Source organism: Triturus cristatus, chromosome 4_2, assembly GCF_964204655.1.
Source record: "Triturus cristatus chromosome 4_2, aTriCri1.1, whole genome shotgun sequence".
Taxonomy (NCBI): Eukaryota; Metazoa; Chordata; class Amphibia; order Caudata; family Salamandridae; genus Triturus; species Triturus cristatus.
This window is the reverse complement of record NC_140586.1, coordinates 342,589,250-342,606,746: the sequence shown is the minus strand read 5'-3', so window position 1 is coordinate 342,606,746 and position 17,497 is coordinate 342,589,250. Positions and strand designations below refer to the sequence as shown.

Below are 17,497 nucleotides of genomic sequence, written 5' to 3'. Positions count from 1 at the left end.
CTCCACTCTAGGCCACTCCAATGTATGCCATTCCACTCTATGCTACTACACTCTGCGCTATTACACTCTTGGAAATTCCGCTCTACACCACTCCACTCCACTCTATGCTACTCCTCTATTCGGCACTTCACTGTACGTCACTACATTGTACGCCACTACAGTCAATGTTATTCCACTTTACAGCACTCCATGCTACTCCACTATATACCCCTAGACTCTATGGCATTCCACTCTACCCCACTCCATTTATTTTCACTATTACACTTCACGCCATTGCACTCTACACCACTTGAATATATGCTATTACACTGTATGCTACTGCAGCTATTACACGTTACCTCACTACACTCTACCTCGTTCCACTCGCCAAACTCCACTCTACACTACGCCTCTTTATGCCACTCCAAAGTATGCTAAGCCACTCTTCACCACTCCACTGTACACCACTCCAGTCTATGCTATTCCATGATATGCCACTACACTGTACCTCACTCCACTCTACGCTACTCCACAGTATCCCACTTCACTCTATGCCACTCCCCTCTATGCTATTCCACTCTATACCACTCCACTCCACTCCATGCAACTAGATTCTACGCCACTACAGTCTACCCCACTCCAGTGTATCTTATTCCACTATACTTCATTCCACACTACACCACTACACTCTACGATATTCCACTGTATGCCACTAAACTGTACCACACTCCACACTCCATACTATGCCACTACACTTTGCGCTATTCCACTGCATGCCACTCCACTTTATGTCACTCCAGTCTACAACCACTCCATGTACGCCACTCCACTCTACGCTGCTCCACTGTATGCTAGTCCTCTGTATATAACTGTACTCTACATCACTCCACTGTTCACTACTCCACTATGCACTATTCTACTGTATGTCAGTACACCACTCCACTCTATGCCACTCCAACCTATGCCACTATACTGTATGTTACTCCACTCTACGCTATTCCAGTGTATGCAACCTCACTCTACGCCAGTCCACTCTACACTATTCCTCTCAATAGCACTTCACTGTACGCCACTCCACTGTACGCTATTCCACCGAATGCCACTACGTTCTACCTCACTCCAATGTACACCACTCCACTTTACACTACTCCATAATACGCTATTACACTTAACCCCACTCCACTTTATGCTACTGCACCCTTCACCACTCCACTGTCCGCTGTACCACTGAACACCACTCCTCTGTATGCCACTCCACTCTACACCACTCCATTGTACGATATTTCACTGTACAATATTCTGTGTATGCCACTCCACTGTACACCACTCTAGTGTACGATACTCCCCACTGCATGCTAAGTCAGTGTCCGCTGCTCTACTGTACACTATTCGACATTTTGCCACTCCACTCTATGCAAGTCCGCTCTGTGCAACTCCACTCTACACCAGTCGACTGTACGCCACTCCGGTCACCGTCACTCCACTGTATGGCAACTCCACTCCATTGTATGCCGTTCCACTCTACACCACTCTACTCAACGCTATTGCACTATACGTAACCCAACTCTATCCCACTCCATTCTACGCTATTTCACTCAATGCCTCTCCACTGTTCTCAGCTCAAGAACACTTTACTCCACTCGACAGCAGTTTATGCTCCTCCGGTCTGACATCTTTGGAAAAAAAAGTAATCTTTTATAATTCTGAGTCACGTTGTTGCCATTTTGTGATAGGAAGTGGCCCTTTGGGGCAAAGGAAAAGATGTTTGACTGTTATACTGAATACAGTGGCCCCTGCTTGCGCAGGATATGAACTCTAAAACCCTGCCTCTGCATTGAGGGTCTCCGATCACTGAGTGTGCTGCTGTGTGCTCACAACATATTGAAATTTGTTCAGATGCCTTCCACCCTCACTGTATATGGAAGGCAGTATATTATACCACACACTAAAGAGTGGCTTCAATATGTGAGTACAGATGGAGCATTTAAGTATTAGAGTGAATGCTTCTGCAGAGTACATGCTACACATACTTATCTCCATGATGGGTCAGACAGCATGGGGAGAGGTTCTTACCTGGTTCAAGGCATCTACAGAGCTGTGAAGTGATTGGCACTAGTGGAGGGAAACAAAAAAGTTAATAGCACATTTGCCAACATTGGAGAAATTTTGCCAAGGTGAAGCAGTCTTTAACTCACCAAATACGCAAGTTCACACACACACATGCACTTCCAGATGAGGCTGCACTCTAGCTTCAAGTCAAGTTCCTCCAGGACCACAACATCTGTATTCTCTTCTCCCAACTTTTGATCACATTCAAATACCTCAGGAATCCGGTGGAATTGACATCCTCATCTCTCATCTTAACTGGACCCTAGATCTTTTGGTGACCCGATGTCGGCACTTGGAAGCCTGAGCACCAGAGCCCTTTTCCTGGGCAAGACCCTCCTTTGGCGATTGTAGTAGGGAATAGCAAATCCCAAATATCATTGACACACAATATCGGTGCCACAATATCGAGGGACAAAATATCGAGAGGCAGGTGCACAGAAGGAGGTCAGGATTTACTTTTCTTAACTCTTCTTCTACGTACCTTGAAGATAAATATATCACCAAAGTACGCATATATAGAGTTAGGTGTAGAAAATGTATATAAACTTACCAATCACTTTTCTTCACCATTGATATTTGGGGTTCAATATTTCCTGCCTACATCTCCTCTTGGTCTATACCTTTCCTCTAATCTCAAGGCTTTCCATGTTTGGCTCTATCTACCTTGCTAGTCTTAGTAACCCCCTTCTGGCCCTCCTAGGCACGGTACCCTGCCGTACTGGAGCCCACCACTGGTGGCAACAACTAAGGCTGAACAACACTATAAACCCTGACTCGTGGGCATTCTAGAGGGGTATATGTATAAATGTATTGTTATTTATATAGCATGAACCCTGCAATACCCTGCAATAGAGCATGATACATTATGTACGATGTTGGGATCAAGGTAATCCATATAAGGCAGGAATTACATTACACATACTAACATTTTTGAGTCACAGGGCGATAAAGAAATCACAGAATCACACAGTCTCATTCATCAAAATGGGGAAAGGCACATTGTCATCAGTAAGAAGACCAAACGTCCCAGTCATGATTAAACAGATTTAACAGATTTAACATCTTTCTTTATTCTTCATTGTGTCTAACAACATAGCCACAGTCATTGTGTTTCGTTCCTTTTACAACAAATGGAACTTCTCCAGGGCACTCAATCTTGTGATCTTTCATGGAGAGCCAAGTATTTCATTTTAAGTGTCTATGGGCCATATGTAGGTAATTTCTATTTACCGATTCCTAAATACCGAATTTTACCGATTCGGTATTTAAGAATCGGTAAATAGAATGTAGGTAAAAAATCGGTAAATGTTACCGATTCGGTAATATTCGTTATTACCGATTCGGAATTTTACCGATTTCTTAAAATACCGATTCGGTAAATTACCGAATCTTTAAAACCTGCCTCCTACATTAGAAAGGGCTAAATACCGGTCGGTAACGGGAAATGTACCTATTTTCGGCCGTTACCGACCGGTATTTAGCTATCTACATATGGCCCCTATGTATTTTCATCTTTACATTAAAACTTCATTTGATAATGAAGCCATATGTCACTCCTAATGCCAGTTAAACACACAGCATGGTAAAACTTCCAAAGGGAAATTTTGCATGAAAGTGAGAAACTTATATATGAATTTATGGGCTGGCCCAGGTCTAAGGGATCTGCGTTGATAATATAACAAAAATTGCAGGCGAAGAGAAACAGTTGTACCACACCCATCCACCACCACCAAAGACCTCTATCTAAAATGTGTACCTCAGCAAAAACTCATAAAGAGAACTTGTGAGTATTAACCCCTTCACTGAGCAATGTGTTTTTTTTTACTTCAGTGGCTCAGGCAGATGTTCACAGAATGTGATGATTTTGATGCTTCAAGTCAAGACATTGCTGAACAGGGCAATCTCTAGGGCAAAGCTAGACTCAGGGCTTCATTATGAGTCACCCTCTGATTCCGATGAGGCTGACAAAATCAGCTGGTTATTCCTAATTTCTGAGGGGACCTTCAGAATTCACTTCAGAACACCCTTCTTGTTTCCACACCTCTCCCCCAGAGTTACAGATACCCACAAACTCGGTAACTCAATAGGGGGGTGGGAGAAATAATACCGGCCCAACATCCAGGACATTCATGATGAGGCCCTAAGTATCTGATTAGTACACCGGGACAGGAGAAGCCAGGTTTCTCCTATGAGTAGCAAACGCGTCCCATATCCAGCAGATGGTACCTGGTCTAAATTGTCACTGGCCCGCTCTTGGTGAAATGCGTGACCAAATACAGATTCAACCACATTAATCAATTTTACAATTTTCTTTACCATGTATAATGTGGTTTGCCATGAAAATAAAATGTTAGTGTCTCTCAAACAATTTTGATAATCGCAGCGACTTATCGCATACTTTGTGGTTCAACCGATGGGTTGTTTAATAAAATGTTCAAGCGGTGGAAAATGACCAAATAATTTAATTGTTATTCATGGCTGGACTGGGGAACCAAAAGCAGTCTTGCAAAAATGCCAAAAAAGCCCCTCCCCCTTTGTCTCCTCACGCTAGCTCTCTCTTTCCATCTATCACCTTTCTCTCACTCATCCTCTCCTGTCTCTCCCTTCTCTCTCTCTGATCGCTTCCTCTCTATGTACGTCCCTCCCTCTCTTTCTCTCTCTTGAAGCCTCTCGTGCATGCTTCATTTAAACTTGGGGGGAAAGGGGCAGGGGTGAGTGACAGAGGCACCAGGAGCAGCCTCGTGCTTTCAAAACCGGTCTCCAAGGGCTCCAGCCCACCGAGGAAATGCCCAGTGGAATAAAAGGCCTGCCCAGCCCTGGTGTTATTAGAAGTAACCTATGGGGTTGAATACGCGCTCAAATTTCATCCTCTCAGAGTACGCCAAGTACATGCCGGAGTAAGCATGCTACAGGCTAGCCAATGAAATGCAGCAGGCTCAGTGTACATCTGATTGGTCATGGTCACTTGGTGTTGGTGAGTATTTTACTACAAATAAAGATTCCTGGTGGAGTGATCTCCCAAGCACTCACCTGCCTGCCCAAGAGGCAGTGATACCAGAAGCAGCAGACACAACAGCGCCATCCTGTGGATGAATTAAACAGTCACTGTTAGCAGGAGCAAAGAGAACGTATGGTTATAAGGATATCATTGTGCATGAGATATATTTATAAGTCATAAATTCTAAAAGAGACTATCTGCATGCTTGTCGTCATTTCAAAACACATTTTACAATTCGGTCGGTTGAGGAGCCCAGCTCTGTCCTCTGATTTGAAGTGGCGGCCGTTCAAGCAGTGGCCTTCCAGACCCCAACAAGCTGGAGTCGGTTTTGGACTTTTACCAGCAATCCTTGAAGTAATAGGGACCGACCAATAGGATCTGGGAATTGCTCCAGACATGTAAGAAGTGGGCACATATGACAAATTGACGAGCGGGGGTAGCGGGGTAGAGTAAAAAACCTAGACCCCAAATAATAAACAATACTTCCACAGTAGACACACAGTAGGTGGGGAGGTGTATGACTCGGCTAAGGAACACAATCATAGTGGAAACACCCCACTGCACACCATGCAACACCATGCTCACTCAACCAGCTCAGGGTCGGTCTATCAACATTCAAAGAAGACCTGTTGTGGACAAACTTACACCAGCAGACATGTACTCTGCATCAAAAATTGCTAAGAGGCCAAGCAATTGGGCCAACTACAATATATATTAACCACACAAATAACATAGGAATATCAATTTCAAATTCAGGGCCGTAGGGAATGCAGGCGAGATAAATCAATCACCATCAGGGTGCAAAAGTGAGCACCATACTGCATCTGGGAGTTGAAAATACTGCATCTGGGAGCTGAAAATACAGCTCTTGTTAGAGGTGGGAAGGATATTTAATTTCCCTTTGATGCACAACTTCCTCGCAATAATCCTTTTTTGACTTCCCGTTTCTATCCGAAATTCTAATATTTAAAAGCTGTGATCCAGCTGCTATTGTCTAACTTGAATTCAGTGTGTGATATTTTAACATTATCAGTCCATCTCCCACTTGAACGGATGAAAGCAGTCCATTACGTCACACCTTGGTCGGTCCAGTATTTACTATTTGAGGTGTGTCTCCCTCCTCCCTGAGACCATGTGAGCTAGAAAAAAAGCTGTCCTCTTTCCAGTTCTTCTCTCGTCCTCTATTAAGGCCCTTACTGGCCCCACAAAGAGATCAGAGACCCCCAAGGTCTACCTTATTCTTATTTTGCCTCTTTCTCCTAGTTGCTGCGTGGGCCTTCTTAGGCCAGGTTCAGATATCTAGCATGTGTTTTCACCTCTAATTTATGAGCTTTTCAGTTGTTAATGCATTGGTTCTGATAATACCTTTTATCTTTCACTTTTAATTTTTCATTGATGTTCTCCTGACAGAAGTGACAGTGATCATTGTTGGCTTCAGTATATTTTGGCAGGGCAATTGAAGAGTTTGGACTGATTGGGTCATACATCTCTTGCCTGGTTCCCGCTCACCGTGAATGATCTGCTGCTGGGTTACAAGATCATTCCCTCTGTGGGTCTTTGTCTCCTTGACCAAGGATTCTTAATCATCGTGTAATGTTGGCTTCCTGTTTTTGGTGACTCTGGCCTGTTGTGGGTATGATCTTGGCAAGAAGTGGGATAAAAAAGGATAGTCGGAGTAAGGAAGATTACAGATAAGTAATCGGTGCATGAGGCAATTCTCGCGATAAGTAGGACCATTGGGTTTGACAGCGTTATTTTGTCTGCTGCAGCATTTAATACAATGTACAACAAAGTCTCTTTGGAGGAATGTTGGCTCTTTGGATCCACTTCTGCAAAATGGGTACCCGAGGGGAGTGGAGACAGGACATCTCCCCCCTGGGTTACTTTGGTGAGCGGTGCAGGCCACAGGAGGTATAATTTGTTATAGATCTGGAGAGAATGGGGCCTACGAGCTTTAAGGCTAGGTCAGGGTGCAGGATGATCCCTGGTGCTCACTGACTTGACCTAGGAACGTAATCTTTTCAAACTTTAAATTCTTCAGCGGTGGTATTTTGCATCGTCTCGCCTGTTATGGGCCCCTCACTCGCTGGGTATTCAGAGTTTCTGGAAATTGGATTCCACCCTCTAAGGTGTGGATAATTAAAGCGGGTCCTTTTATCGTGGCAGGCCTCAGAAAGTCCAGTTCGTCTCCACGAGCACTGGATGGTGTTCTCTTGTGTATCAGATCTACTACGCAGCACGTAGAGGCAGCACCTTTTTCCACAACCTCCACCTGCACCCGAGAGATGGCGCGCAATTTCACCCGTGCGCTCAGCCGTGCACCAGCTCTCGGGAAGGGGAGCAGATTTTTCTGACACCCTTAGGCCTTGGAAATGCTGGTTGGACTGGGTGGCATATCACGATGCAATTGCCTGACCCCAACAGCCTCCCGGAAGCTCTGGCCCACGTAAGTCTCGCAGGCCATGGCTAGCATTTAGTCATGTGCATAAAAGAACATGGCCGAAAAACAGCAAACAAAATATGAGCAAACATATGAAATCGTACTAAAACCTAAAAACTGACTTACCATACCAAAAAACACAATTTACTATTAATCCGGAAATATCGTCTTGGTATGTATCCGGAAAGAAACACAGGCATTCCAACACACATTAAGTAATCTCGTACTCACTGATATCTAATCTTTTCCCTTATATGTGTCTGACACGATTACATATAGAGGCGAGCTAGTGTAACATATGTGGTACAAGGGTTAGCTGCTGTAACAGTACAGAGGTGATCTGGGGTAACGTTCCAAGCCCAGTGCTGGGCCTGATGTATCTTATCAAGTACAGAGGCGAATTCATGCTTCCTGTCAAGGTACAGAGGTGTGCTGGTGCAACACACCAACTACAGAGGTGACCTACTTTGCTACATGTTAACATAAAACAGTGAACTTGCACATTATCTATTGAGGTAGAAAGTTGAACCGATGCAACTTTTTAAAGCACCGAGGTGAGCTAGTATTGTACAGCAATGTACAAACATTACATGGCATTACACATTCAAGAACAGCGTTTGGACAATGTTAACAAACAAGGTACAAAGATGAGCTGAAATTAAATATTAAGACATAGAGAGGAGCCAATGATGTAAACCAAGATATAAAAGTGAGTGAATACCACGTGTCAAAGTATAATGGTAAGGGGGTGCTACAGATCTGAATATAGAGGTGAACTAATTGTGTATATCAATGTACGGAGGGAACTGGTGCTAAACCGTGGCATAATAATTTAGCAAGATAAGTTGGTGCAATATATCAAGGCATAGAGGGGAGCTGGGACTCCGTTTTGAAGACTGAAGGCGAGCTGTCCTACTTATCAATGTGCAGAGATGAACTGGGATTACATATCAATGTGCAGAGATGAACTGGTATTACGTATCTATGAATGAAGGTGAGCTGTGATGTATATCAATGTGCAGAGATGAACTGGTATTACGTATCTATGAATGAAGGCGAGCTGTGATACATATCAATGTGCGGCGATGACCTGGGATTACATATCAATGTGCAGAGATGAACTGGTATTACGTATCTATGAATGAAGGTGAGCTGTGATGTATATCAATGTGCAGAGATGAACTGGTATTACGTATCTATGAATGAAGGCGAGCTGTGATACATATCAATGTGCGGCGATGACCTGGGATTACATATCAATGTGCAGAGATGAACTGGTATTACGTATCGATGAATGAAGGTGAGCTGTGATACATATCAATGTGCGGCGATGACCTGGGATTACATATCAATGTGCAGAGATGAACTGGTATTAGGTATCTATGAATGAAGGTGAGCTGTGATACATATCAATGTGCGGAGGTGAGCTGATATTACATATCAATGAATGGGGGAAGCTGGTCCTACACTACACACATAAAACAGAAGTGCTATTTAAGATCAATGCAGAGATAAGAGTACAGACGTGAGCAGGTGCTACACATGAAGAGATAAGTTCGTTTACATACCTCTGGGGCAGGATACGTGCCTTTTCTGCACACTTGCGCTTCCACAGGTGATATACTGCCTCTTAATCCCACAATAATGTGAACGCAAACACATCTGTCCAATGGGAGCAGTGGGCGGTGCCTCACACCCCTAGGGTATCTCTGTGGGAAAAGGCGTGGATTTAGGCCGCCGTCTGACAGACTAAGCTCAGATCCACAGGCACAGAGCTTGCCTTATTAAACTCTCAAGTTATTCCTTATAGAACAGAGACAGCCACAATACCCACTCCGACTTTAACTTTCTGTGCAATTGATTAAAAACGTAATCTATTATTATTTGTGTTTATGAATTATTCCAATGCGCAGCCAAGGCCTGCATCATGAGGCATCTTTTTGTTGCACACTCTTCTGTATTTTTTTTTATATATGCCTCTCTTCCATCTCCCAGCCTCACAATCCTTTTCACATAGCCAAATTAACCCTCTGAATGACCTTTTTTCTGATTGGTTTAGATGAGGATGACTGCATCGTCTTGAAATACATGGCGGCCATCTTGAAATCTTTTAAATATTTCTGCTACAGCCTTTGCTCTGCCTAGAGTATCCGTGAATCACAGCAGTAAACAACTCTATCCATCTTTTACATATGACTTTGAGCCCACCTACTGTTATTTTTATTACAAATTTATGTAACTACATTTTATTTATACATATGGCTCATAAACCTGCATTGCTACTGTTTACTGTATATAAAATATGCCTGTATGAGGTGAGTTGAAAAACTGTTAGCGGACGTGACGTAAATATGTGTTTTTCTACCATGATGCTTGTGTTGACCTTTTTATAACAGAGGCTGTAGTTGCTTACCATCAGCAGTGGTCAATACCTGGTTGTCTCTCACCACTGCCAACTTTGAGCCTGATTTCGATGTCGGGCGGAAAGCCTCTGACAGTCTGGGCCTGATTCTGATGCGATTAGGAAGGCCTCCTAAAGGCATTTGCTCCATTCAAATCGGACCCGGGAATGTGTCTTTTCAACCGACTCGGAAAGGTTCCCAACCGACCGAGTATGATGCAAGTTAGGCGTTAGGAATATTCCAATCCAAACCCAATAGCATTTGGAATGACCAAGCCATATGGAGCAGAATTGTACGTCTCTACGGGCAGTGTTTCCAAACAACCAAGTACTATGCTGGCTTTAGACAGCCTTTCCGAATCGTGCCGTCCGACTCAAATCAGCAGTTGGAATCAGACCTTTGGGGCCCGTAGTGGCCCCCGCTGTACCTGGAGCCTCCCCAATCGGGCCTGTGTGGGTCCCCATGAGTCTTTTCTTACCAGCCTTGCACATTGTGGCAAGCTCCAGGGGATGCCCGCCACAGGGTGCCCGATTTTCCTCAGCCTCCCCTTTCTTCAATGGGAGGCTATGCTTTCAGTCGGATCAAAGGCTCCCGTTGAAGTTAATGGGAGTCCAACCAAATCGTATCTGGAATCATCTAGATGCATCGTACTCGGTCGGTTGGGCTTTCATGATCCGATTCGGTTGGAAACCATTCCCAAACCCATTCGGTTGGGAAGCTTTCCAAAGGGCATCAGATTCGGTCCCTCTGTCAGAGGCTTTCTGACCGACATCGAGGGTTTCCCTCTGACTGCCGTATTGCGATGACAGTGGTCGGAGGGAAACCCATGGGGGGATTCTGCTCCTCTTCCGATGGGCTCACAGTTTGAGGATCAGGCAGTCTTTTTTTTTCTATGCCTAATCCCTTAGGTACCATCTTTGTGAGTATGGGCAGCGCCTGGATCCCCTCACCGGTGACAAGTAGAGCTCTACAAATCTACTCATTGATTGATAGACATGCTTTACAGCAGCTTTGTGGCTACTGGCACAGATGTTTTGTGAGTCTATAATTTCATGCTACTGACAACCACTGTGTTATTATATAACAGGCAATAAGTGTGGGTCTCTGGAAGCCTTTGTTGTCTGCAAATATTCCACTTCATGGCTTTCATAAAACGTTGGTGCAGGACGAATCAGTCACGCCACAAACCTCTATTGCCATAGTTGACAAAAACCTGAATGTCAAGAGTGGCTCCTTCAGCCAGCTCAGGCTTTTCATCCAATCGCACTTTGCATTCCCTTTTTCCAATACGGGCTTGTAAGAGATATTGATTAAATAGACAGAACGTGCAGAAGTTGTCACATATGACATGGGGCCACTTGACATATTTGGCCCGATGATCTCTTCTTTCTGTATATGCTGAAACTGACAAGGATCCTCAGCTAAGGTAGCCAAATGGCCATATGCCAATGAGAGCACATTTCCCCGGAAATTGGATTTAATTTTACAGCCTAATATATTCTTGATACTGTAATCTTGATTCAGTGAAACTAATTGAACAAAGTAGTAGATTACAATAGTATATAAAAGAAAAACCCAGGACTGAAGCATTGTGCCCTTAATGCCTTTGAGCCAACCTTATCTTCAACCCACACGTCCTTCATTCTCGAATATAATTTAGTACTGAAACTGAGAAGGTCCTTTAAGGCTGCAGAGTATCATCTCTCCCTAAATGTTGATATGAGTGGAGCTTACAAGCCCTTCCTCCGCTGGGATCTCTCTAGCTATGCAGTGACATTTGCAGATTGAATCAACCCACTAATGTGTTTCTCCTGTCAGTATTTGCTGTGAAAGACAGTGCCCTTTAGTTCCCTCACAAGAGTGTCTCTTCTATCTGTGAAAGCTGAGCTAACCAACACTACATCAGAGCCCCATGCTTTTCTTCTGTCCAAACCTGTAACCGGGAAGAAAACATATGTGACTAAAAATGAAACAGTAAAATCTCCAAAGTTAAAGAAATCACAGTTTTTCTCATGACTAACCAATTCCCAGAATTAACAAACAAGTAGCCACTTACCTGATCAATGTGCTAAAAGTAAGTGGTGTAACAGCCCAACCTATGTAAGCACGGATGGGGAAACAATGAACGAGTCTGGCCAGTCAAGGAAGGAGGCCCTTGCTCCTTCTACAAACCAGTGTAATGGGAGATGTTTCGAACAAGTGAAACTACACGATTGTGGGGAGCCATCCATTCTCTACAGAGGATAGACTGCATCTGGATCTAGTCCTAAAGAGAGCTCTAGAGAGCTTATGGTCCTGATGCACAAATGTAAGTTTACATGGGTAGATATACTCACGTGTAGATATACCTCTACACCTAAGTGTAAATCTTCACTGTTGTGCTATTCATCATTTCTGTGTCAATTTTAAAACCTAGGTGTAGTTTTACAAGCCTACGTCCCCTATCAGGAAGTGTGGAGCCCCCTACAACTAGATTTATGACTGTAAATTTACTTCTAGTAACTTTACAAGTGTACTTTATGATCTGCCTTTTTGGTGGAGTTGTACACCACCAGGGTGGAAATCTCGATCACCAGTGCGAATATCTCAGTTGCTGGGGTGAAATCTCCAATCACATGGTGTTAGAAATTGGGTTTCTGGTTTGCAGAGGTATGCGCTCTGACCAAGCAGGAACCACAATCCTTGTCAGGGTAAGTCAGCAACTCTCTTTAAATTAGCCTCTGGTAGCTTGGCACTGAGCAGTGAGGCTTAAATTAAGAGGCAATGTGTAATGTATTTTTGCAAAATGTCAAGCAGTAACACAGAGAAAACACCACAAAAAGACTCCACACTAGATTCAAAACATAGGGAAAATTATGTTATAAATAAAACAAGACCAAAATGACAAACATCCAATCAGTAGAAGTTGAGATATGAACTTTTAAAGAATAAATAAAAAATAGTTCTTAAAGATTCAATTGGAAGCGCTGCACCTGGGCAAAATCAAGAGTTCAGGCCGATTGCGTTGGAGCACAGGCCAGACACAGGACACATGCAGGGCCCACTGAGCCAAAGTACCTTGATTCTGGTCGCAAGCAAGGAGATGCATCAGTGATCCCCACGCAGATCTCCACACAAGGGCAGTGATGCATCAACCGTCAGGTCCATGAGCAATGCGCCGTTTCCGAAATGCGGCAGTTCCGAATGCAATGCGCTGCGTTTCTCCACATTGTAGAGGTGATGTGTTGATCTGCTCCACGGAGTGGTGGCGATGCGTCGGTTTCGATGCAGCGGTTCTGGAGACCAAGCGACAGTCGCAAGGGTGATGCATCGATCTGGTTCCCACAACTGCGGGGATGTGTCGGTTCCAATTGGCGCAAAAAGGTCAATGCATCGGTTCTGGCAGATGCAGCACTTGATACTCACTTCAAAGGGCCCAGGACTGGATTGGCACCATTTGTCAGAGCAGGATTCACAGCAGACAGAGTACAGGGGCTGTTTGCCAGTTGAAGAGAGAAGTCTTTGATATCCCTGAGACTTCATAAACAGGAGGCAAGTCAACAAGCCCTTGGAGATACTTTGGTTCTGGGATGTAAAGATACAGGTTCAGTCCTTCTCACTCCCAGGCAAGAAGCAGCAGGTCAACACAGCAAAACAGTTCAGCAAAGTTGTATTCCTGCCAGCAGCACAGCAGACCTTCTTCCTGATAGAATGTCCTCAGTTCCAGAAGTGTTCTGATTTGGTGGTGTCGGAGGTCCAGTAATTAAATCCAGTTGGGTTTATGAAGTGGGGGAGACTTCAAAGAGATGCTTTGAAGTGTACAGCATCCCTTTATTTCCTGCCCAGGCTCCAGACTCACTATAGGGAGTTATACAACCCTGTGTGTAGGGAAAGGGCCAGCCCTTTCAGGCGTATGTGTCAATTCTTCACTCCCATCTTGGTCAGAATAACCCGTCGGCATGCAGATGGCCACTCAGTCACACCTACCCTTCATTTGTGTGTGGGTGGTTACAGGGACTGCAGGAAGTCAGCTCTCACCCACCCCAGATATGTATTCCAGAGACAGACAGAAGGCACCAAGTGGTTGCAGTAAGAAAATGCCAACTTTCTAAAAGTGGTATTTTCCGAATTGCAATTTAAAAACCACTTCACTATAAGTGTGTGTTTAAATTGTGATTTCAACGACACCACATTTGGGGGTCCCATCTCTTCCCAATTGGAACTTACACGTAAAACTCTAATAAGTAATTCCCAATGTTATCCTATCGGAAAGACAGGCCTTATAGTAGTGAGGAATGAATTTAAAAATATTTCACAACCAGGACCATGCCCTTGGGCTGGCCAGGGTCTACCTTAGGGGTGACCCATATGTAATAATAGAGGAATAAAATGGAGGGTTTGGCCGTTGTAAGCAGGTTAACTTGCCAAGTCGAAATGGCAGTTTAACACTGTACATAAAGGCTCTGCGGTGGAAGGCCTGAGACATATTTATAGGGCGACTTAAATGGGTGGTTCAATTGGTGCTGCAGGCCCACTGGTAGCATTGGATTTACAGGCCCTGGGCACATGTAGTGCACTTTATTAGGGACTTACAAGTAAATCAATTATGCCAATTGTGGATAAACCAGCGTTACCATGTTTTAAATAAAGAGCAAATGCACTTAAATACTAGTTAGCAATGGTTAAGTGCCCAGATTCCTAAAGCCAGCATAAACGAAGTCAGCACAACAGTCAAAAAGAGGAGGTCAGAAGGCAAAAATATATGAGTGCAATCAAAGTATACCACAAAGCAATATGGAAAGCGCAAGTGGAATTCTTCTCCAATAAGATCTTAAATAGCAAAAAACCCTCAAAAGAAATCTTTTCCATTGTAAACAGCTTTATGAAACATGTCACAACAGGGCCAGTTGAGGCCTCAACTGAACACTGCAAAAATAAAGCTGACTTTTCATTGAAAAGATCAATACTATTTACTCCCATTTTTCTCTTAAGGTCCCTACTGACACTGAGGCCTGTCCTGTCCATTTAGCCGAATCACAGCCTGGGCCAGTACTTACTGAATTGACCCTTCCCCCCCTTGATCTGCCCTCTTTTTCCACTCTGTGCTTCGCAGTGAAATTGGGCTTCTCGGATGACCCCCTTAAACCAGACTTTGTCCATAAGTTCCCAAAGGCCCTCTTTCCTCATTTCTTGGGGGCCAATTTCTCCCTGTTTATGGCTACTGTTCCACAGGCATGGAAGCAGGTGAAGGCGATACCCCTAGTAAAGAAAGCATCTCTTGACCTATCAAACCCCAAATTATCGCCCTATCTCCCTGCTCCGATACCTAGGTAAAGTTGTGGAAAAATATGTCAATCAAATCCTAACAGAGTTCCTAGAAAGTAATTACATTCTGAATATGTCCCAAAATGGTTTCAGGTCGAATCACAGTTCTGAATCAGACTTGCTGACAGTTACAGAATACATTAGAAGAGTAGCCGATGAGGGCGGTTTTGCAGCCCTTTTTCTTTTGGACCTGAGTGCCACTTTTGACACCGCATCCCATGCAGTGCTCCTTCAGTGCCCCTGCAATATAGGTGTCGGAGGCAAGGCTCTATCCTGGTTTGCCTCCTTTCTGAGTAACTGCTATTTTCAGGTTGTTTCCCCTCCTTTCATTCCTTGCTTAGACCACTGGAACACGGGGTCCCACAGGGCTCCTCATTGAGCTCTACCCTTTTCAACATTTATGTCAGGCCTTTGGTGGCGATATTGAAGCCTTATATGCAGATTATACTCAACTTATTGTCTCCTCCTCTGCAGATGCCTCTCAAGATTCTGTTAAGTTTAAGGAGTGTATGCTGGCGGTGGCCACCTAGAGATGGATGACAGAGTGTTTTTTTGATGTTCGACAAGTATACCCAGAGGTGGGGTGATCCCCGGTGGCCGGCAGCTTTGGGGCCTCCTCCTTTTCTCAAATAATCCATCAAAAACTCAGGCATTTGGCTTGATGACCCCCTTTCCTTTGAGAACCAAGTGAAAACCATGCCAAGGATGCTAGGTCTAACAGAAGGGAATGGGCAAATACTATGCATATGACCCAAATCACATATACCTGACACTGATTAACATAGAAAGCACATAAATATAGCCCATACTCTGTGTCCTATCCTTCACCCCTTGGGCTGCATGACCCTCTGGCCAACAGGAACCACATCTAGCCTCCAGGATGAAGACCACAACCACAATCCTCAAGAAGGACTTCACTGAGGAGGAGACAGTCCTTGTAGTTAAATCTGTGGTCAAGCACTACAAGCTCCTACATGGTCTGCCTCGACACAACCTCAGGGGAGTGGAGAAGGTGTCCATGTGGCACAGGGTAACAGATTCTGTATGTGCATTGGGGGAGGAGGCACACATCATGGGGGCCATTAAGAAGAAATGGCATGCTGCGATGAGATGAGTGAAGGAAATGTTCTCCAGATTTGGATGACAAAGGCTATTTGTGGAGGTGGACCTGGATTCTGTGTCCAACTAACACCTCTTGAGAAGTGTTACCTATCCACAATGCGTCCTGGCCTGCTATATGGCCTTTCTGTAGCTCAGAACCCTAACATAAAGCCATGTAAGGACCAAAAGACCTCTTTTACCCTACAAGCTATTGTAAAACCACTCGTGCAACTCTTCACTGCTATGCAGACAACCCACACATGTCTCTCATACACAACCTATAACACAAACACTATTTAAATACTATACTGTAAATCATGTTTTCTCTTCTTTCTTCTCAAAAAGTCACCCTTTTAAGTAATTTTGGGGCATATTATCAAGGAATGGCGTTACAATTATCGCCGCTTTAGGGGCAGAAAACCGCCGCTAATGCGGCGATAATGGGCTTGATAATATGCCCTGGAGAATTTCAATAGAAGCCCATGTTCTGGTGGCAACATGGGCTTCTATTGGAATTCTCACGGGCATATTATCAAGCCCATTATCGCCGCTTTAGAGGCAGTTTTCTGCCGCTAAAGCAGCAATAATTGTAATGCCTTGCTTGATAATATGCCCCCTGGTTCCTACAACTGAGGCAGGAGTTCTTCCTAATGTGGCAAGACAACACAAGGCCCACCTCCAAATGCATTACTACACTACACAGTTGTATGTCACTATGCTATCAATGCCACTAAAACCACTAAAGGGAATTTGTGTACTTTTGTATGTCTGACCATAACAGTGTCTATCATTTTAGAGGTAGTCTCTTTTGTATTGTCAAGTTTTAACACAAATATGCTCATCCAGCTCCTAGCACTGCACCATGACCAGGACTGGTGTATATTTTTAGATGTATTATTACACAATAGAAGCCTCTTTAAAAAGGTAAAGTGAGATAACATCCCCTGGTTTCCACACGGCAACCAACTCCAGAGATGACCTCAGGGGCGTCCTGGCAACAGAAGTCCAGCCCTTTACCACACTTTGGTCAGGTATGTTTGTGAATATCTAAACTCTACTACTATATCTTATCATTTAAATTTTATCTCCATCTTTTATATAATCTTTTTAATGCCTGTTTTTTATTTCTATTTATTTTGTGGACCATTGTATTGTATTTTTTGC

The 17,497-nt window shown here is 44.0% G+C and overlaps 1 protein-coding gene across 1 annotated transcript in view; it reads right to left on the bottom strand.

The window, feature by feature from the left end:
* Positions 1 to 9,141, bottom strand: part of LOC146833842 (uncharacterized) — a 72,463-nt gene extending 63,322 nt beyond the window's left edge. The window contains exons 1-3 of the mRNA XM_085601742.1: positions 9,095 to 9,141; positions 5,119 to 5,171; positions 2,053 to 2,091 (exon numbers count right to left, since the gene is read on the bottom strand). Coding sequence (XP_085457868.1) covers positions 2,053 to 2,091; positions 5,119 to 5,170 — 91 coding nt within the window. The 5' untranslated portion in view covers position 5,171; positions 9,095 to 9,141. The remainder of the gene's footprint in view (positions 1 to 2,052; positions 2,092 to 5,118; positions 5,172 to 9,094) is intronic.
* Between the last annotated feature and the right edge of the window lie 8,356 nt (positions 9,142 to 17,497).